At 44.8% G+C, this 23,449-nt stretch overlaps 1 protein-coding gene across 1 annotated transcript in view; it reads left to right on the top strand.

The window, feature by feature from the left end:
• Positions 1–23,449, top strand: part of LOC120991856 (sialic acid-binding Ig-like lectin 12) — a 999,480-nt gene that overhangs the window by 966,449 nt on the left and 9,582 nt on the right. The window contains exons 6-9 of the mRNA XM_040420617.1: positions 6,382–6,636; positions 19,443–19,551; positions 19,845–19,875; positions 20,174–20,236. Of these exons, the coding sequence (XP_040276551.1) occupies positions 6,382–6,636; positions 19,443–19,551; positions 19,845–19,875; positions 20,174–20,236 (458 nt within the window). The remainder of the gene's footprint in view (positions 1–6,381; positions 6,637–19,442; positions 19,552–19,844; positions 19,876–20,173; positions 20,237–23,449) is intronic.

Here is a 23,449-nt window from a genome sequence, read left to right as displayed (position 1 = left end):
AGGGGGGTCTATGCCCTTTCGAGGGGGGGCCGGGGGATCCTCGGCCGGTGAGGGGCAAGGCGTGGGGAGGAAGGGCTGTTGCTGGCAGTACAATGAAGGCCACTGTCGGTTCATGGCCGAGTGCCGGTTCAGACACGAGTGCTCCGGTTGCGGAGGCTCCCATAGTCTGTCAAAATGCTTCAAGAGGGGGAGAGGCAAGGGATCCGAGGTTGGGCAAAAGAGGGGTGACACCGGTGAAGGTGGGAGAGATGGTGCCTTATTTAGAGAAGTACCCAAATAGAGAGGCGGCTGCATTGTTGTTGGCAGGTTTTCAGTGGGGTTTCAAAATTCCGTGTCAATTAGTTGGTGATGGTACCGTACCGCGGAACCTGGCATCGGCGTTGCGTTGTCCAGGGGTTGTGACGGAGAAGATTGGAAAAGAGGTTGCCGCGGGAAGGGTTGTTGGTCCTTTTGCTTGTCAGCCGTTGCCAGATTTTTGGGTATCACCATTGGGGCTAGTGCCAAAAAAGGAGCACAATAAATTCCGTTTAATACATCACCTGTCCTTTCCGCCGGGTGGGGCGGTGAATGATGGGATAGCGGAGGAATTGTGTTCAGTTTCATACACTTCTTTTGACGCAGCAGTGCGGTGGGTCCGGCGTTTTGGGCAGGGGGCCTTGTTGGCCAAAACTGATATCGAGGCTGCATTTAGGTTATTGCCGATTCATCCAGAGAGTTTTCATTTGTTGGGTTTTCAGTGGGAGGGGAGTTTTTATGTAGATTGCTGTTTGCCGATGGGTTGTGCGATTTCCTGTTCGTTGTTTGAATGTTTTAGCACGTTTTTGGAGTGGGTAATTAAGATGGAATCTGGTTGGAATTCTGTGTTACACTATCTGGACGACTTTTTGTTTATCGGCCCCGCGGGATCACGGGTTTGCTCGGTTTTGTTGAGAACGATGGAACGGGTGGCGGCTCGGTTTGGAGTGCCATTGGCCCAGGAAAAGACGGAAGGCCCGGCAACGGTGCTTCGTTTTTTGGGGATTGAAATTGATAGTGTGGCCATGGAATGCCGGTTGCCGTTGGACAAGGTTAGGGATTTGTTGGAGGATTTGGCCTTTTTGGTGCGGGCCAGGCGAGTTCAGTTGCGGAAGGTCCAGTCGGTGCTGGGTAAGTTGAATTTCGCCTGCAGGATATTACCAATGGGTAGGGTGTTTTGTCGACGGCTGGCACAGGCCTCGGCGGGGGTAGTGGTTCCGTTTCACTATTTGCGTTTGTCCTCTGAGGTGAGGGAGGACTTACGGGTATGGCAAGCCTTTCTGGTGGGTTTCAACGGCCGGGCGATGTGGATGGAGGCGCCTGTCTCTAATGTGGACTTGGAGTTATTCTCGGATGCATCGGGTTCTGGCGGTTATGGAGTATATTGCGGTAGACAGTGGAGTGCGGGCCCCTGGCCGGGGGAATGGCAAGAAGCCGGTTTTCTTGGGAACTTGGTTTTGTTGGAGCTGTTTCCGATAGTGTTGGCTACAATACTGTGGGGTGACAGGCTACGTAACAAACGAGTGCGTTTCTATTGTGACAACATGGGGGTGGTGCAGGTGATTAATAGTCAATCGGCTTCGTCTCCTCCGGTGTTGCGATTACTTAGGTTGTTAGTGTTACAGGGATTACGGTTGAATGCTTGTTTTGTTTCTGTTCATCTGCCGGGGGTTGAGAACGACATAGCTGATTCTCTTTCTCGTTTCCAGTGGGATCGTTTTCGAGGATTGGCACCGGAAGCAGAGGTTCAAGGGTTGTCCTGTCCCCAGTGGCTCTGGAGCGTGGCCTTGGGGTCTCGGCTGACTTGATTCGGCGGTCAGTGAGCAAAGGGACGTGGTCGTCCTACTCGGCAGTGTGGTCGCTTTGGGAAGGTTTGTTGGAAAGAGTGGGGGAGGCTGAGGTAGCGGATGAATGGCAGACCTTGTTGGTATATTGGTTGGGGGTGTCGTTTAGTGAGGGGTTGTCCTTTTCGGTTGCTTCCAAGAGGTTAGCTGCAGTGTCATTTTGGTTGCGTTTGCGTGGGATGGCGGACGTGACTAAGAGTTTTTTGGTGCGGCAGGCTCTAAAGGGCTATCGCCGTGGGGCAGTTAGCAGAGATTCGCGGCGCCCAGTGTCTTTTGATGTTTTGTTGCAGTTATGGGAGCAGGCTGGAGTGGTTTGTGCTTCGTTTTTTGAGATCGTGCTTTTTAGGGTGGCTTTTTCCTTAGCTTTCTTTGGGGCGTTCAGGATATCAGAGTTGGTGTCAGCTACTCGGAAAGTGTCCGGGGGTCTGTTGAGGGAAGATGTGAGTGTGCAGGAGGGAATACTGCGATGTAAGGTGCGCAGGTCCAAAACGGATCAGGTTGGTAAAGGGGCAGTGTTGTGGTTGCGGCCTTTGATAGGGTCCGTACTCTGTCCAGTGCGCTGTGTGGAAGAATTTTTGGCGGTGCGGCCACATGGTTCTGGTTCGCTGCTGGTGCATCAAGACGGATCTAGTCTGTCGGTTTTTCAGTTTGTGGCTGTGTTTCGGTCTTGTTTGAAGGCAGCTGGGTTGCCGGCACAGGAATATGCGTCGCATTCGTTTCGGATTGGCGCTGCGACTGAAGCGGCACGGTGGGGCCTGGGGGATAATGTCATTAAGAGGATTGGCAGGTGGGAGTCGTCATGTTTTCGGTCATACGTTCGGCCACAATTGTTGTAGGGCGGTCCTATGTAGGTTCGGCCTTAAAGAAAAAATTTTCTTTTGCTGGGGTTAATGTCAGTGGTTGTTGTTTTGTTTTGTTTTACAGAACCGGAGATTGGATTGGCGTGGATTTTCGGACACTCGTATGTCTACTGGGGTGCATTGCGGGCGGACGTACGGCGGAACGGTCGGCGTTTGGGTTTTTCTCCGGAGCAGTTGCAAGTACGGTGGATCGGGCTGCGTGGCCTCATGTGGGGTCGTGTGTTGCCGGAGTTTCAGAACTACGTAGCCTTGGATCGGGCTCCTGATATCGTGGTGTTGCATGTGGGGGGGAATGACCTGGGTGTCCGTAGGTCACGGGATGTTATTAGAGACATTAAGCTTGACATTCTTCGCTTGCTGTCACAATTCCCGGATCTGATCGTGGTATGGTCTGATGTAGTAGCCAGGAGATCTTGGCGATTCGCGCGGTCTGTCGACCGTATTAATAAGGCCCGGGCAAAATTAAATAAGGAGGTAGGGCGTTTTGTGCGTCGACAGGGTGGTTTGGTGGTTCGGCATCAGGAGTTGGAGGCGGCTTCTCCTCAATTTCTGAGGTCGGATGGAGTACACCTGAATGATCTGGGTATTGATATGTGGGCTTTGGGGATTCGAGATGGTTTAGAGATGGCTTTCAAGGTGTGGCGTGACTCACACAGGTGAGGTGTCACCGGTGATCGTTGGTGGCAGTTTCTGATTTGGGATCCTGGGGGGCAATTCATGGTTAAGAGATGCGCTAGATGGTGTAATGCGCGTCTATTGGAGTTAAATAAGTTGGTTAATGCGCTTCCTGTTCGGCCTAAGTTGGCCTAGGGGAGTTGTACACTTGGAATTGGTGGATTTGGTGTCCTTGGGTCGGTGAACGCGGCCAAGGGCAAGGAAAGTCAAAGAAAAAAGGAGATCGGAAAAAGACGTGTTTTGGGGTTGCCTCCCAGGATCTCTTGGAGGGTTAACAGCGGATAATGTTAAGATAATGTGTGATATTATTGTAAAGAATATACATGTTTGGAAAGTTGTAAGTTATATGTTAAATTAATAAAGGTGGCCTTGTACGGCCATATTTTACCAACAAAGATTGTGGTTGAGTATTATTAAAGGAGGAAGGGGATGTGGTAAGGGTATGGGGTAGCCGGAATGGTTCTTCCATCCCATTAAGTCAGAATAGCAATGTAGCGGGGGCGCAGACCTAGCGGAATGCGTCTTGACTTGGGGGGGAGACTCCAGGCAAGGTAAGGGTTACGTTTTGGGAGTATGGCAAGAGGGGGAGGTAGTTAAGGGGCGGAACTGGAGTATGGTTTGGCGGGCTGTATAAAGGAAAGAGAGGGGAGGGGCTAGGGGCAGTTGAAGAGAGCGAGGAAGTTCCCTCCCACCCTCCCTGGCTTAGGAAGTTTAGGTATTAGTGGGTTGATCAGGGGTGCGTGTCAAGGTAGGCGGGGCAGTTTCTGATTTGGGATCCTGGGGGGCAATTCATGGTTAAGAGATGCGCTAGATGGTGTAATGCGCGTCTATTGGAGTTAAATAAGTTGGTTAATGCGCTTCCTGTTCGGCCTAAGTTGGCCTAGGGGAGTTGTACACTTGGAATTGGTGGATTTGGTGTCCTTGGGTCGGTGAACGCGGCCAAGGGCAAGGAAAGTCAAAGAAAAAAGGAGATCGGAAAAAGACGTGTTTTGGGGTTGCCTCCCAGGATCTCTTGGAGGGTTAACAGCGGATAATGTTAAGATAATGTGTGATATTATTGTAAAGAATATACATGTTTGGAAAGTTGTAAGTTATATGTTAAATTAATAAAGGTGGCCTTGTACGGCCATATTTTACCAACAAAGATTGTGGTTGAGTATTATTAAAGGAGGAAGGGGATGTGGTAAGGGTATGGGGTAGCCGGAATGGTTCTTCCATCCCATTAAGTCATGTGTGGGACTAGAACAATTTCTACGGACCCTCAGATATTGTCCTCTCGGGATACCCCTTTTGAGGGCCAGGGGATGATGATTTTCTCAAGGTCAGAAATCACAAGTCGTTGGAATATGTCTATACATTAATCGTTTGAGGAAGGGGGCATTCTGGTGCTTTTAGGACACAGGTTCGTAAATGGGCCTTCCCCAAGATTCCGCGAACCCTCTTCCCATAGATCCATAAGGATTTCAAGATCAGAGATCTCACTTTGTCTAATCCCCAATCTATCAAAGGATTGCCTTCTTGTATTATTGAAAAACTTCTTCCACTTGAGTTTCCTACAAAAGAGGTGTAGGTCCTTTACCCAGGTGAACAACCTAAAGTTGGTGGTTGGGACAAAGGAAAGGCCTCTTTTTAGTACACTGGTTTCATTCTTATCTAAGATACGTGAGGAAAGGTTTATGATTTGTAGGTCGTCAACGTTATCCGGCTGTCTCCTCCCTTGTTTTGATCTCATAACTGATAAGAATTCTGACCCTGTGTTAAAAAATCACCACATATACCTTCAGAAGTTAACTGCGTATATATTTCTCTTTTTGCCAGTAAACGCTTTTAGTGAAAATTACTGCAAAAGTGAACTGTGTATATATTTATCTTTTTGTACTGAATATTTGGAACTGGTCTTTGGAACTGTTCATAATTCCCTCTAGCTTAACTAAGGCCCCAGTTCCAGCTGAAGAAAAACAGCCCCAAAGCATGATGCTGCCACCACCATGCTTCACTGTGGGGATGGTGTTCTTTTGGTGATGTGCAGTGTTGTTTTTGTGCCAAACATATCTTTTGGAATTATGGCCAAAAAGTTCAACCTTGGTTTCATCAGACCATAACACCTTTTCCCACATGCTTTTGTGAGACTTCAGATGTGTTTTTGCAATATGTAGTCTGGCTTGGAAGTTTTTCTTCAAAAGAAAAGGCTTTTGTCTTGCCACTCTACCCCATAGCCCAGACATATGAAGAATACGGGAGATTGTTGTCACATGTACCACACAGCCAGTACTTGCCAGATATTCCTGCAGCTCCTTTAATGTTGCTGTCGGCCTCTTGGTAGCCTCCCAGACCAGTTTTCTTCTCGTCTTTTCATCAATTTTGGAGGGACGTCCAGTTCTTGGTAATGTCACTGTTGTGCCATATTTTCTCCACTTGATGATGACTGTCTTCACTGTGTTCCATGGTAATATCTAATGCCTTGGAAATTCTTTTGTCCCCTTCTCCGGACTGATACCTTCTAACAATGAGATCCCTCTGATGCTTTGGAAGCTCTCTGTGGACCATGGCTTCTGCTGTGGGATGTAACTAAGAAAATTTCAGGAAAGACCAACTAGAGCAGCTGAACTTTATTTGGGGTTAATCAGAGGCACTTTAAATGATGGCCGGTGTATGCTGACTCCTATTTAAGAGGATTCTGAATGTGATGGCTTAATTCTGAACACAGCTACAGGCCCAGTTATAAGAGGGTGTGCACACTTATGCAACCACATTATTTTAGTTTTTTTTTTTTTTTCTTCACTCCACCTAAAAGATTTCAGTTTGTTTTTCAATTGAGTTGTACAGTTTATAGGTCCCATTAAAGGCGGAAAAAGTTCTGAAATTATTTATCTTTATCTCATTTTTTTACATCACAGAAACCTGACATTTTAACAGGGGTGTGTAAACTTTTTATATCCACTGTAGATAGATAATTCCATCTATGATGTCATACCTCGCTCTCTTAGGTGCTGATACTGATGATATCACCGCTGTGAATGTGACGGACGGGGATTCTATAACTATGAAGTGCATTGTAGACAGTAACCCAAAGGCTTCCATTACTTGGTATAAAGAAGACATTGAGGTCCAGCGGACTATAAGTGACCGGACTGTCACCCTTACACTCAGCAACATTACCCAGAGTGATGCTGGGAGATATCGGTGTTCTGCAGAGAATGAACATGGGGCCGCACACAGGACGGTAGAAATCATATATCACAGTAAGTATAAAGCATCCCTATAACATATATAATACGCTATCCGTTCATTTATCTGCTCCTTTCTGTAGTAATTCTCAAGGTCAGATACATTCTACATTCACGATCTGTGCCACTTTTCAATGTTTAGAGCAGTTAATTGGATTAAAGAGAAAAGGGTCCAGCTCGGTTAAAAAATGTTACCTTTATTTTTCAGTGCAGATAAAAGCCAGTTACAGTCCAGTCTACGCGTTTCGGATCAGAGACAGTAGCGATCCTTACTTATGACAAATAAGATTAGACCTGGATTATGGCACGTTTACTATCTGTGAAATACGTGAAATATCAGAGAAAAGTCGCCAAAAAAGTTGCCTCTTCTGCCAAGCAGTCCTTGATGTATTTTTTAAGCTGCCATACAACACAATGCAGTTAACCAGACGTAAAAGTAACACAAAAACGATCTTAGATGATAAATGACCCCCCAGTATCTTTCTGGGGAAAATCCTGGCCTCTAATCCTGAGAAATGCTTCTTCTTTTTTTTATTTTTTTATATTTATTCAGTGCCCCCTGCATCCCCAGAATCATCACTACTCGGTCTGAAATGTCAGGGGCTGTCTGGCAAACAAAAGCGGGAGGCTTGGGCAGTGTTACTGGAGGAATAATGCTTCACCAAATGGAACACCACTGCCTATGGTGCACCGAAAAATATATTGCATATAAGTATAAAAATCATTTATCAGGATCAGATGACCAGAATTTCACTAGAAAGGTAAAGTTATGTTTTGGAGCTCCTACTGTACATGGCAGTATCCTTACTCTGAGACCCATTTTACAGGTGACAGACTTGCTTTGGAGGTGCGTGAATTTCTTAACGTTTTTAGTCGGTCGGATTTCAACAACTCAGTTGTAAGAATCTGTATTTTCAGGCAGTGGGCATCCGTTTGCTGATGTGCGTCAGGTTGGTTTGGTGCTTGAGAAAACAGTTTCATCTTCGTTGACAAACTATGGTGTCTGCTCCTGGTGCTGCTTGATGCTAAAGATAACAGCTGTCAGCATGTAAGAAACCAAACATGCAGCTGATCATGCTCACCAGCGTGCCCAAGGACCTATTTCCTTCAGTCTCTGCTCCGCACTGTGCTGGTTGGTCATGGCCAGGGTTCTCATTGTCATCATCATCATCAGCATGTCTGCCATAACAAGCATCATGCTCATCCTCTAGCTGAGCCTAAGAAAACTATATGTCCCCTACACCACCAGCTCCTTGTTCTCCTGCTCCAGTTGTAGTTCTTCATCCTCATCCTCCACTTCCTCCTCCATGCAACTTTGTCTATGCAGGTTCCCAACAGCTACAGGGTGTCTAGAAATATGTTTAACCTGTCCTTCTTCTACCATCTCTTGGTGCATCAGCCCTGAGAATTTCCTCTAATATAAATATGTCACCAGAAGGGATGAGCTCCCTGTTAAGGCAGTGGGGTACTGTGGAAGTCACTATTAAAGGGGTGGGTGCTGTGGATGTCTATGTTAAGAGGTAGAGAAGATCGGATTTTTCAAAAATTTGAATCAGACGGTTCCCGAATTTCCAAAAAAGATTCAATTCGATCCAAATGTATTTGTGGCAAATCAAGTAAAAAAACTGCTATTCCCTGGCTGCTGAGAGCCTGTATAGTGGTGTAGAACACTGTGCCTGTATAGTGGTGTAGAACACTGTGCCTGTATAGTGGTGTAGAACACTGTGCCTGTATAGTGGTGTAGAACACTGTGCCTGTATAGTGGTGTAGAACACTGTGCCTGTATAGCGGTGTAGAACACTGTGCCTGTATAGAGGTGTAGAACACTGTGCCTGTATAGTGGTGTAGAACACTGTGCCTGTATAGCGGTGTAGAACACTGTGCCTGTATAGCGGTGTAGAACACTGTGCCTGTATAGCGGTGTAGAACACTGTGCCTGTATAGCGGTGTAGAACACTGTGCCTGTATAGCGGTGTAGAACACTGTGCCTGTATAGCGGTGTAGAACACTGTGCCTGTATAGCGGTGTAGAACACTGTGCCTGTATAGCGGTGTAGAACACTGTGCCTGTATAGCGGTGTAGAACACTGTGCCTGTATAGCGGTGTAGAACACTGTGCCTGTATAGCGGTGTAGAACACTGTGCCTGTATAGCGGTGTAGAACACTGTGCCTGTATAGCGGTGTAGAACACTGTGCCTGTATAGAGGTGTAGAACACTGTGCCTGTATAGCGGTGTAGAACACTGTGCCTGTATAGCGGTGTAGAACACTGTGCCTGTATAGCGGTGTAGAACACTGTGCCTGTATAGCGGTGTAGAACACTGTGCCTGTATAGCGGTGTAGAACACTGTGCCTGTATAGCGGTGTAGAACACTGTGCCTGTATAGCGGTGTAGAACACTGTGCCTGTATAGCGGTGTAGAACACTGTGCCTGTATAGTGGTGTAGAACACTGTGCCTGTATAGTGGTGTAGAACACTGTGCCTGTATAGTGGTGTAGAGCACTGTGCCTGTATAGTGGTGTAGAACACTGTGCCTGTATAGTGGTGTAGAACACTGTGCCTGTATAGTGGTGTAGAACACTGTGCCTGTATAGCGGTGTAGAACACTGTGCCTGTATAGCGGTGTAGAACACTGTGCCTGTATAGCGGTGTAGAACACTGTACCTGTATAGTGGTGTAGAACACTGTGCCTGTATAGCGGTGTAGAACACTGTGCCTGTATAGCGGTGTAGAACACTGTGCCTGTATAGCGGTGTAGAACACTGTGCCTGTATAGTGGTGTAGAACACTGTGCCTGTATAGGGGTGTAGAACACTGTGCCTGTATAGCGGTGTAGAACACTGTGCCTGTATAGTGGTGTAGAACACTGTGCCTGTATAGCGGTGTAGAACACTGTGCCTGTATAGTGGTGTAGAACACTGTGCCTGTATAGCGGTGTAGAACACTGTGCCTGTATAGTGGTGTAGAACACTGTGCCTGTATAGTGGTGTAGAACACTGTGCCTGTATAGTGGTGTATAACACTGTGCCTGTATAGTGGTGTATAACACTGTGCCTGTATAGTGGTGTAGAACACTGTGCCTGTATAGTGGTGTAGAACACTGTGCCTGTATAGTGGTGTAGAACACTGTGCCTGTATAGTGGTGTAGAACACTGTGCCTGTATAGCGGTGTAGAACACTGTGCCTGTATAGTGGTGTAGAACACTGTGCCTGTATAGCAGTGTAGAACACTGTGCCTGTATAGTGGTGTAGAACACTGTGCCTGTATAGTGGTGTAGAACACTGTGCCTGTATAGCGGTGTAGAACACTGTGCCTGTATAGCGGTGTAGAACACTGTGCCTGTATAGTGGTGTAGAACACTGTGCCTGTATAGCGGTGTAGAACACTGTGCCTGTATAGTGGTGTAGAACACTGTGCCTTGCAGTAACACACATAGGGAGTCTGCTGTGGTAGTGAAATAATACTGTGAGTCCGTATGACATGCAGATGGCAGGCGTCGCTCTTAAAATCACTGCACACTTCATGAAGCCAAAACTGACCAAATAACTCAAGTGCGAACTCAGCCTTACAGGTCAATGTTAGCGCCAAGTATAAAGAACTGTGCAGAGGCCCAAGATCCTACTGTAGCAAGAAGAAGCGCACTCCTTTTACGCCATTGTCAGCTGATTCCACGTAGATGTCTACAGAACCTGTTCTATTAAACACTGATACAATTCGAGCCCCCTACAGAGTGGAGAGGGTGTCAGCAGTAAGTTTGTGTTGACATCACTGATTATTTTGCTCTTATTCTGATCCATCATAAGAACAATAACCCCCAAATAATGGATCCTGTCTGTTGAGCATCCGCCTTCACTCGGGCGCGCGTCGAGGTGTCTGCGCTTGTGGCGGCATTCCAGTTTTTCAGTTAACCATGTCACAGGTTATGCCCTATTAGAATTATATAAGCTATCTTTTTATTCTTAGGACATATCCTCTTATATCTGTAGGTGCCTGACTTAATATATTTGCTATTTTGTGTTTGTGATGTTGCTGCATAACCATAAATATTTAGCATAATCATGTAAATCGGCTATCCTCCGCTATTTTGCAATATAATTTATTCTGGGCCCTTTTTTAGCATTATATAGCGACAACACCAAAATGACCTAGTCAGTATATCTGCTATTTACATTATATATATTCTATGGGCCAGATTTATCATGACTCTGACAGCTCACTCCACTTTCACATATGGCTAAAGTCAGTTTTAGCCAAGTCAGATTTATGATCGGCCCTTTAAGACTGTGATAAATGTGGTTTGACGGTAGCAGTTTGTCAGTAAGCGGCTTTATAAAAGTGGCACATCTTTACGAAAAGTCGCACGTTTTTATGAAAAAGTCGCATGTTCTATTAAAAAGTCTTATAAGACAAGCATGGTCCTCACTGGAGTGAAATTGCGACATTTTTGAGACTTTTTAAATAGTCCCAATAGTAAATCTGTCTAGAGATTAATTTACATAAGAAAACACGCCCACTTTCAGAAAACTGGCGAGCATAGTGCAGAACAGAAAAAAGTCGCAAATTTGTGCGCAGTTTTAGCGTTTGCACATTTTTTTGCGACTTTTTCACTCCATTATTCTGACTTGAGCTAATGATAAATCTGGCCCTTGCTGTTTGTGATCCCTTGGTATATTTATCAATCTGTATCCCTTCTGTGGGATCAGCAGATTCTTATACTATTGTACACTGAACAATAATATAAACGCAACACTTTCGGTTTTGCTCCCATTCTGCATGAGCTGAACTCAAAGATCTGAAACATTTTCTACATACACAAAAGACCCATTACTCTCAAATATTGTTCACAAATCTGTCTAAATCTGTGTCAGTGAGCACTTCTCCTTTGCCGAGATAATCCATCCCACCTCACAGGTGTGGCATATCAAGGTGCTGATTAGACAGCATGAATATTGCACAGGTGTGCCTTAGGCCACTCTGAAATGTGCACAGTTTAGCCTTACTGGGGGGGTCAGAAAACCAGTCAGTATCAGGTGTGGCCACCATTTGCCTCACGCAGTGCAGCACATCTCCGTGGCATAGAGTTGATCAGGTTGTTGATTGTGGCCTGTGGAATGTTGGTCGACTCCTCTTCTTCTGTGCGAAGTTGCAGAATATTGTCAGGAACTGAAACACGCTGTCGTATACGCCGATCGAGAGCATCCCAAACGTTCTCAATGGGTGACATATCAGGTGAGTATGCTGGCCATGCAGGAACTGGGATGTTTTCAGTTTCCAGGAATTGTGTACAGATCCTTGCAATATGGGGCCGTGCATTATCATGAGGTGATGGTCGTGGATGAATGGCACAACAATGGGCCTCAGGATCTCCTCACGGTATCTCTGTGCATTCAAAATGCCATCAATTAAATGCACCTGTGTTCGTTGTCCATAACATACGCCTGCCCATACCATAACCCCGCCGCCACCATGGGCCACCCGATCCACAACGCTGACGTCAGCAATAGTGATGAGCGCCAGGGGCAATATTCAAATTTGCGATATTTCGCTAATATTTTGTAGAATATTCGTTATATTCTACAATCTTTTTTTTACTCGAAAATTGGCAAGGTAATAATCGCGTAATATGTGAATATTACGCAATCAATACAGGCGTGGGTCAAAAACTAATACACTGCTCAAAAAAATAAAGGGAACACAAAAATAACACATCCTAGATCTGAATTAATTAAATATTCTTCTGAAATACTTTGTTCTTTACATAGTTGAATGTGCTGACAACAAAATCACACAAAAATGAAAAAATCGAATTAAAATTTTTCAACCCATGGAGGTCTGGATTTGGAGTCACACTCAAAATTAAAGTGGAAAAACACACTACAGGCTGATCCAACTTTGAAGTAATGTCCTTAAAACAAGTCAAAATGAGGCTCAGTAGTGTGTGTGGCCTCCACGTGCCTGTATGACCTCCCTACAATGCCTGTGCATGCTCCTGATGAGGTGGCGGACGGTCTCCTGAGGGATCTCCTCCCAGACCTGGACTAAAGCATCTGCCAACTCCTGGACAGTCTGTGCTGCAACGTGACGTTGGTGGATAGAGCGAGACATGATGTCCCAGATGTGCTCAATTGGATTCAGGTCTGGGGAACGGGCGGGCCAGTCCATAGCATCAATGCCTTCGTCTTGCAGGAACTGCTGACACACTCCAGCCACATGAGGTCTAGCATTGTCTTGCATTAGGAGGAACCCAGGGCCAACCGCACCAGCATATGGTCTAACAAGGGGTCTGAGGATCTCATCTCGGTACCTAATGGCAGTCAGGCTACCTCTGGCGAGCACATGGAGGGCTGTGTGGCCCTCCAAAGAAATGCCACCCCACACTATTACTGACCCAATGCCAAACCGGTCATGCTGGAGGATGTTGCAGGCAGCAGAACGTTCTCCACGGCATCTCCAGAATCTGTCACGTCTGTCACATGTGCTCAGTGTGAACCTGCTTTTATCTGTGAAGAGCACAGGGCGCCAGTGGCGAATTTGCCAATCTTGGTGTTCTCTGGCAAATGCCAAACGTCCTGCACGGTGTTGGGCTGTAACCACAACCCCCACCTGTGGACGTTGGGCCCTCATATCACCCTCATGGAGTCTGTTTCTGACCATTTGAGCAGACACATGCACATTTGTGGCCTGCTGGAGGTCATTTTGCAGGGCTCTGGCAGTGCTCCTCCTGTTCCTCCTTGCACAAAGGCGGAGGTAGCGGTCCTGCTGCTGGGTTGTTGCCCTCCTACGGCCTCCTCCACGTCTCCTGATGTACTGGCCTGTCTCCTGGTAGCGCCTCCATGCTCTGGACACTACGCTGACAGACACAGCAAACCTTCTTGCCACAGCTCGCATTGATGTGCCATCCTGGATAAGCTGCACTACCTGAGCCACTTGTGTGGGTTGTAGACTCCGTCTCATGCTACCACTAGAGTGAAAGCACCGCCAGCATTCAAAAGTGACCAAAACATCAGCCAGGAAGCATAGGAACTGAGAAGTGGTCTGTAGAACCACTCCTTTATTGGGGGTATCTTGCTAATTGCCTATAATTTCCACCTGTTGTCTATCCCATTTGCACAACAGCATGTGAGATTGATTGTCACTCAGTGTTGCTTCCTAAGTGGACAGTTTGATTTCACAGAAGTGTGATTGGCTTGGAGTTACATTGTGTTGTTTAAGTGTTCCCTTTATTTTTTTGAGCAGTGTATATAGCACTATAGAATATAATGCTATATATTCGTTTTTAGAATATTCATCATTTTTCCGATCTGAACACATGATTGGCCCAAAAGCAATTTAAGTAGGGAGGAATCATGACATATAATGCTATATGTTAGTTTTTTAGAATATTCATCTTTTTTTTCCATCAGATGGAAAAAAATTATGAATATTCAAAAAAAATTTAAAAAAATTAAAAAAAAAAATATATATATATATATATATATATATATATATATATATATATATATATATATATATATAGTGCTATATAATTGTTTTTTAGAATACTCGTCATTTTTTCCATCTGAAGTCATGATTCCTCCCTCTTCTTGCTTGTGGGCCAATGAGTCATTGCCCCACAAGCAAGAAGCAGGGAGGAATTATGACTTCAGAGGGAAAAAAAATTACGAATATTCGAAAAACAATATATAGCTGTATATTTGAAATATTCACGAATTATTGAAGTTGCGATATTCAAGATAAAAATTTGCTTTTCGAATATTCGCGCTCAACACTAGTCAGCAAACCGCTCACCCACATGACGCCACACACACGCTGTCTGCCATCTGCCCTGAACAGTGAAAACCGGGACTCATCCGTGAAGAGAACGCCTCTCCAACGTGCCAGACGCCTTCGAATGTAAGCATTTGCCCACTCAAGTCGGTTACGACAACGACGAACTGTAGTCAGGTCCAACCTCGATGAGGACGACGAGCATGCAGATTAACTTCCCTGAGATGGTTTCTGACAGTTTGTGCAGACATTCTTTGGTTGTGCAAACCAATTGTTGCTGCAGCCGTCCGGGTGGATCCTGGAGGTGAACATGCTGGATATGGAGGTCAAGGGCTGGTGTGGTTACACGTGGTCTGCGGTTGGATATACTGCCAAATTCTCAGAAACGCCTTTGGAGACAGCTTATGATAGAGAAATGAACATTCATTGCATGGGCAACAGCTCTGGTAGACATTCCTGCAGTCTGCATGCCTATTGCACGTTCCCTCAAACGTTGCGACATCTGTGGCATTGTTCTGTGTGATCAAACTGCACATTTCAGAGTGGGCTTTTATTGTGGGCAGTCTAAGACACACCTGTGCAGTATCCATGCTGTCTAATCCGCACCTTGATATGCCACACCTGTGAGGTAGGATGGATTATCTCGGCATAGGAGAAGTGCTCACTAACACAGATTTAGGCTACATGCACACAACCGTGCCGTTTGTTGTGGTCCGCAAACCAAGGATCTGCAAAAAACGGAAGCCGCCCGTGTGCCTTCCGCAATTTGCGGAACGGAACAGGCGGCCCATTGTAGAAATGCCTATTCTTGTCCGCAAAACGGACAAGAATAGGACATGCTATATTTTTTTTGCGGGGCCACAGAACGGTGCAACCAATGCGGACAGCACACAGAGTGCTGTCTGCATCTTTTCAGGCCCGCGAAGTGAATAGGTCCGCATTTAACCCGCGAAAACTGCGGCTCGGATGCAGACCTGAAAACGGTCGTGTGCATGAGGCCTTAGACAGATTTGTGAACAATATTTGAGAGTAATGGGTCTTTTGTGTATGTAGAACATTTTCAGATCTTTGAGATCAGCTCATGCAAAATGGGAGCAAAACCGAAAGAGTTGCGTTTATATTTTTGTTGAATGTACAGTATTTGTCAGTATTGTGATTTTTCCAGTAGCACCACCTACACAATAGACATTTCAAGACACGGATCACCTTATCTGGCATTACGCCCCTCGCTATGCTCTCTGTATCTTTTCCCATCATGTCATTTTTAGTGATGAGCGGCATAGGCAATATTCGAATTTGCGATATTTGGCAAATTATTGGCCGAATATTCGCCATAAATTAGCAAATTCGAGAATTTGTGATCTCCAGTCATTGTTTACTTGATTGCGAAAATCGTTAATGTAATATATTTGAGATAAATTTGCGATTAGAATATTCAACACTATTTGCGAATACGAATAAATAGAACTATATTCTAAATATTCGCAAATTCTCGAAGTGGCGATATTCGCGATTAAAATTTGTGATTAGAATATTCATGCTCAACACTAGTCATTTTCTGTCCTCTGATTCATTATTTATTTTTGATGAATAAAGCTTGTAATACTTTTGTTTTAGTCCCATTGGTTTTATTGTGTATGTAGAAGCTGTTTTTGATTCATTGGCTTTTTTGCTGCTGTTTGATAGAAATGGTGAGGTTATTGTAGATTATTTATGAAAGCTATAGTGTATCGGCACCTACTGTATAACTGTATTACTATACTGATACCTATTACGGAATGTTTTATGGGTAGTCATTCTGCTAAATATTATGTGCAGCTAAGTATTTGCTATGTAGGAACTAATATCATGTTATCAAGGACAGTGAATACTGTAAAAAAAAAGTACAAAAAATTGAGATTCAGTTGTAGATTTATCGTCTCCCTTGCGCCTGAAAAGTAACAATAAGAAGTCGCACAATATAGGTTTTTAATAATTTAACTGAGATTTTTTTGAAAAAAAGTTGCATCTCCTGTTTTATTACTCCACCCTAGCCACATTTCCTAAAGGGGACGTGACAATGGTGGGAAGGAGGCCTAGCCAGCAGCTGGTACAAATCTATCTTCATTTACGTTAGTTTTTTGGTACAAGTGCAGCCAGAAATCTACAGCAGATCTGAGCGGTCACAGACTTCTCTTTAGGAGCACAAACTGCCGGAGGATGAGCCTCATTTATGACAAGGCAAGCACCTCATCGTACACTGCTCAAAAAAATAAAGGGAACACTTAAACAACACAATGTAACTCCAAGTCAATCACACTTCTGTGAAATCAAACTGTCCACTTAGGAAGCAACACTGAGTGACAATCAATTTCACATGCTGTTGTGCAAATGGGATAGACAACAGGTGGAAATTATAGGCAATTAGCAAGACACCCCCAATAAAGGAGTGGTTCTGCAGGTGGTGACCACAGACCACTTCTCAGTTCCTATGCTTCCTGGCTGATGTTTTGGTCACTTTTGAATGCTGGCGGTGCTTTCACTCTAGTGGTAGCATGAGACGGAGTCTACAAACCACACAAGTGGCTCAGGTAGTGCAGCTTATCCAGGATGGCACATCAATGCGAGCTGTGGCAAGAAGGTTTGCTATGTCTGTCAGCGTAGTGTCCAGAGCATGGAGGCGCTACCAGGAGACAGGCCAGTACATCAGGAGACGTGGAGGAGGCCGTAGGAGGGCAACAACCCAGCAGCAGGACCGCTACCTCCGCCTTTGTGCAAGGAGGAACAGGAGGAGCACTGCCAGAGCCCTGCAAAATGACCTCCAGCAGGCCACAAATGTGCATGTGTCTGCTCAAACGGTCAGAAACAGACTCCATGAGGGTGATATGAGGGCCCAACGTCCACAGGTGGGGTTTGTGCTTACAGCCCAACACCGTGCAGGACGTTTGGCATTTGCCAGAGAACACCAAGATTGGCAAATTTGCCACTGGAGCCCTGTGCTCTTCACAGATGAAAGCAGGTTCACACTGAGCACATGTGACAGACGTGACAGATTCTGGAGACGCCGTGGAGAACGTTCTGCTGCCTGCAACATCCTCCAGCATGACCGGTTTGGCATTGGGTCAGTAATAGTGTGGGGTGGCATTTCTTTGGAGGGCCGCACAGCCCTCCATGTGCTCTCCAGAGGTAGCCTGACTGCCATTAGGTACCGAGATGAGATCCTCAGACCCCTTGTGAGACCATATGCTGGTGCGGATGGCCCTGGGTTCCTCCTAATGCAAGACAATGCTAGACCTCATGTGGCTGGAGTGTGTCAGCAGTTCCTGCAAGACGAAGGCATTGATGCTATGGACTGGTCCGCCTGTTCCCCAGACCTGAATCCAATTGAGCACATCTGGGACATCATGTCTCGCTCTATCCACCAACGTCACGTTGCACCACAGACTGTCCAGGAGTTGGCAGATGCTTTAGTCCAGGTCTGGGAGGAGATCCCTCAGGAGACCGTCCGCCACCTCATCAGGAGCATGCACAGGCGTTGTAGGGAGGTCATACAGGCACGTGGAGGCCACACACACTACTGAGCCTCATTTTGACTTGTTTTAAGGACATTACATCAAAGTTGGATCAGCCTGTAGTGTGTTTTTCCACTTTAATTTTGAGTGTGACTCCAAATCCAGACCTCCATAGGTTGAAAAATTTGATTTCCATTTTTTAATTTTTGTGTGATTTTGTTGTCAGCACATTCAACTATGTAAAGAACAAAGTATTTGAGAAAAATATTTAATTAACTCAGATCTAGGATGTGTTATTTTTGTGTTCCCTTTATTTTTTTGAACAGTGTATATTAGACAAATCCTCCAGCAGCGCAGCTTTCTGCATCCGTCTTGTTAAATCTCCCCCTCATTTATTCCCCCACATTATAGCATTCAATGTGCAGTTTATATATTTTCATATTCTAAGACTTCAGATATTTTCAGTTGCCTTAGGCTACTTTCAGACTAGCGTTGTTTTAATCCGGCGTTCAATTCCGACACTGGAACTGCCCGCCGGATCCGGAAAAACGTTTGAAAACAGATTACATTTGAATCCTGATCAGGATTTTGATCACAATGAAAAAATGCATTGGAAAAAACGGATCCGCCATTTATGGAATTTAACTTTTTTTTCACATTTTTCGGGTTTAACATGCAAAAGCCGGATCCGTTTTGACTGAACACACAGCGCCAGATCCGGCGTTAATGCAAGTCAATGGGAAAAAGGCCTGATCCGGCGTTCAGTCAAAGTGTTCAGGATTTTTGGCCGGAGGTAAAAATACAACATGCTACGTTTTTCTGAAAAGCCTGATCAGTCAAAAAGACTGAACTGAAGACATCCTGATGCATCCTGAAGGACTGACTCTCCATTCAGAATGCATTAGGATAAAACTGATCAGTTCTTTTCCGGATTTGAGCCCCTAGGACGGAACTCAATGCCGGAAAAGAAAAACGCTAGTGTGAAAGTACCCTTATTTGTTCTGCAAAATGTTTATTAAGTTAAATATTTTCTATATTTTGCAAAGCTTCCTTCTTTTTTCTTTCTTTCTTCTTTCTAAGTAACTTGTCAGGTTGGTGAAAAGTCAGGTTGGTAATTTAATTTGTATTAATTTATATTTATATTTTAAAAATCTTCCTTCTTCCTTCCTCTTCTTCTTCCTTGTTCTTCCTCTTCTTTTATTCTTTCTTCTTCCTCTTTCTTTCTAAGTAACTTGTCAGATATTTTAGTCGTAATTGACTGCAGTATCTGAAGGGTTAAATATCTAGAGAGTTATCTTCAACCTCAGTCATTGTTGGATGGTGTCAGCTGTATTATAAAGAAGTCACTGGCAGTTTATGGAACAGGATCACCTTATGAGTCTGCTCCATACAACCCTTCAGACGGCTCAGACCTGCAGTTACATCAAGATACACAAAGGGTTAATATTGTTTTTAGAAGACTTTTACATGATGATACATACAATCCTGAGTATACAAGCCTCGGGTATGATTATGTCTGATTATTTTCTCTTTATGGCTCACATTTTTATCTATTATATTAGGTATCGATTCACATAATTTTGGAGGATCCAAACTCCTTATCCTTTTTGCAAAGATCGGACCAATCTGCTTCCTGCTGGTGCTTGCATTGCTGGTGTTTGCTTGCTGGAGGTGATGTATATTAATAGTTAATGTCTTCACACGTCACTTATATTTTCACTGAGCTGCCGTTACTTCCCGAAAGCTTCATAAATGACATAGACAACAGAATGATTTCATGAAGCAGTGTAATGCTTCATTTACCCTGTGGGGGCACTGGAGAAAAAATTAACACTTTCTGCCAGCTTACAGATTAATGGTGATTTATCCAATACTTTAGAAAACAATTAACTGTAATTGTAACGTTTCCTAATGTTTTGTTTAATGTTGATTAATATTTATGACACATGTATTTTTTTCCATAGAAAAAGACAGAAGAAGCCGACAAACAGTGAGGTAGGTGAGAAGCTAATGAAGACAATCCTTTTCCACTTGCTCTATTAGACGATATGGATGTCATTGAGTTGGTTCCTGGGATGGAGAACTACCAAAAAGCACCAATGCTGCAGAAAATAGAAGATAAGCAGTATACAAAGTAAATGATGGAAATGGAGATTGATTCTAGATAAGGAGAGATACTTTAGAAATTGCATTTTATATTTCTAATAACAACACATGAAAGTGTCCTCTCGTATTCAAAGTTTTAATTATTACTTGTACAGTTTTAATTAAGTTGCATTTTTTGTTCCTGCAGACTGATGACACATATACTGATCTGAGGTTGTCGGGTATTACAAGTATTTATGATCAGCTGAAGGTAACTATTGAATTAATTGATGTAAGAAGCCTGAGAACGTGATATGACCCATAATGCCGTGCAGCCAACCAATCTGCAGATAGCCATCCCCTGTGATGTCACAGCCCTATAAAAGCCTCACCCCATGCAGTCTCTTCCATTTCACTGTGAGCTGAGCTTTGGGAGAAACATGACAAGCGCTCATGCACTAGGGCTGTGATGGATAACCTCCGGCACTCCAGCTGTGGTAAAACTACAACTCCCAAGATGTACACTTGCTTGGCTGTTCTTAGAACTCTATAGAAATGAATGGAGCATGTTGGGAGTCCTAGTTTCACCACAGCTGGAGTGCCGAAGGTTAGCCTTCACTGCGTTAGGAACAGTGTTGCAGAAAGCTATTATCAGAATAATTTTCGATAGGGAGAGTGCAGGGACAGTGCAGGGAGATCGTAGGGAGAGTTTATTGAGACTGCAGGGAGAGCATAGAGAGACAGTACTATGAAAGCAGTGGGAGATCTGCAGCCAGACGTGGGAGGGGTACACAGTCTGCTACTCGGGAGACTGTTTGTGAGGAACACACTAGTAGTGCATGGGTTCATAAAAGCAGGGGCAGGCAGGCATCACGCAGAGGTGGTGAGAAAATACCACACTTACCTGTGAGGGAATTTTTCACCAAGTCGCTGAGGGACGTTACAGTGGCAGCAGGCAGGATATGTGGGCAGAAGTTGAGGCGTGGCCAGGGAGCTAATGTTGTCACAATAGCCCTGTGTCAACACATAAAGTGTCACTATTAGATAATCGATCACCGAGGCAATTGCAAAAAGAAAACAGTATGCATGCACTCCAATTGTGCAGAAGCTGAACATGCACCTGACCAAGTTTCTGCACCTGGCCATGTTTTCCTGCACACGTACGTTGAGCAGAAGGTGGGCCAGTCCTTAAGCCTCTCTGTGTCTACTAGAGGTCACACCGGCGCTGACATATGAAATTGAAACTATGGTCAAGGACAATATATGTCATTTACAGACCACTGGGTAAATGTTGTTCCGGACCAGGCACACCAGCGACTTGGCCAGGTGGTGGCAATGCCGCCTCTGCATTGTAATGCTGGGCTTTTTGTGACAATGTCCTCCTCTGTCTCCTCATCCTCCACCTTGTTCTTACCCTCCTCTCTAGATACACTTCAAAGTTGTCATGCAGTTCTGCACCTGGTCAGCCTTGGCGAACAGAGCCACACTGGGATGAACTGCTTGGCGTCATCAATAAAGAAAACAAACACTGGCTGTCTCCTCGCCAAATGGAGATATGAAACATGGTTACTAATAATGGGAACAACATTTTGTCAGCGCTGCATCAGGGATGGTGGACCCATGCACCCTACATGGTGTATGTCTTCTATCTTATTGACAACTGGTTCCTCAAGTCTTCCATTGAACTGCAAAAGCTGTTAAAACTGTGCATGCACTTCAGCCATTCTTACCATGCAAAACATGCCCTCCTTAAGCTGCAAAGGCAAAATGCTCTTTCCCAAAATCACATGAAAAGCAATGTTTCCACCCATTGGAACTCCACACTCCATATATTTGACCCACTTTATTAGCAGAAGAAGGTGGTCAATAATTTTTAATGCTGCAGACAGACAAGTCTACTTCCAATGATAACTTCCACATTAGCCAATGGTAGCTCATGTGTGACACATGGCATTTGCTTAGGTCCTTTGAGGATGACACTTTGTCAGTCGGCAGAATTATGGGATGAATGATGTCATTCCACTTCACATCCTGGAGAGGATGCTGACAAATCTGATTGGCGAGGGGACAGAAGGCGTGGCACCTCCATTTCATGGCCACCTGAGCCCTAAATAGGATAAACTACCAGAGGAGAAGGAAATAAAACCCAGGAATCTTATACATAGCTAGGTGGTTTATCTGCTCAAGCAACAGGAGAGGAGCAGGAAGAGCATGAGAAGCTGGAGGATGAAGACGACACAGATGACCCTGACGGACCGTGGCAGTATGCAGTGGAAATGGAAGCAGGTAGTCCATCCTAGTCTCTTGTGCAAATAGACAGATATACAGTTGTGTTCAAAATTATTCAACCCCCACTGAAATTGAGTGTTTTGGCCAGTTTAACATTGATTTTGATCATTTCAGTCATCTTGTTTACAATTAAATCAAAGAGGCACTTGTAAGTCAGACAAATATAACATAACATTTATAATGAAATAACCACAAATGTCTTTTCTGTGCTCACATCATTATCAGTTTTATTCAACCCCCAAGTGACATTCAATCTTAGTACTTAGTACAACATCCTTTTCCAGTTATAACAGCTTTTAAACGTGAAGCATAGCTTTACACAAGTGTCTTGCAGCGATCTATGGGTATCTTCGCCCATTCTTCATGGGCAAAAGCCTCCAGTTCAGTCACATTCTTAGGCTTGCGCGCTACAACTGCTTTCTTTAAGTCCCACCAGAGGTTCTCAATCGGATTTTAGTCTGGTGACTGCGATGGCCACTTCAAAATGTTCCAGCCTTTAATCTGCAACCATGCTCTAGTGGACTTGGAGGTATGCTTGGGATCATTGTCCTGTTGAAAGGTCCAACGTCTCCCAAGCCTCAGGTTTGTGACGGACTGCATCACATTTTCATCCAATATCTCCTGGTACTGAAGATAATTCATGGTACCTTGCACACGCTGAAGCTTCCCTGTACCTGTAGAAGCAAAACAGCCCCAAAGCATGATTGACCCACCGCCATGCTTCACAGTAGGCAAGGTGTTCTTTTCTTCATAGGCCTTTCTTCCTCCTCCAAACATAGCGTTGATCCATGGGCCCAAACAGTTCTAATTTTGTTTCATCAGTCCACAGAACACTATCCCAAAACTTTTGTGGTTTGTCCACATGACTTTTGGCATACTGCAGTCGACTCTTCTTATTCTTTGGAGACAGCAAGGGGGTGCGGTGCGCCTGGGAGTTCTGGCATGGAGGCCTTCATTACGCAGTGTGTGCCTTATTGTCTGAGCTGAAACTTCAGTACCCACATCTGACAAATCTTTTTTCAGTTCCTCAGCAGTCACACGCGGACTTTTCTCCACTTTGCGCTTCAGGTAGCGCACAGCAGTCGAAGTCAGCATCTTCTTTCTGCCACGACCAGGTAGCGTTTCAACAGTGCCCTTTGCCTTGAATTTGCGAATGATGCTTCCTATGGTGTCTCTTGGTATGTTTATCATCTTT

This window comes from Bufo bufo, chromosome 1, assembly GCF_905171765.1.
Source record: "Bufo bufo chromosome 1, aBufBuf1.1, whole genome shotgun sequence".
In the NCBI taxonomy this organism is placed as follows: Eukaryota; Metazoa; Chordata; class Amphibia; order Anura; family Bufonidae; genus Bufo; species Bufo bufo.
This window is presented reverse-complemented; position numbering and strand designations above follow the sequence as displayed.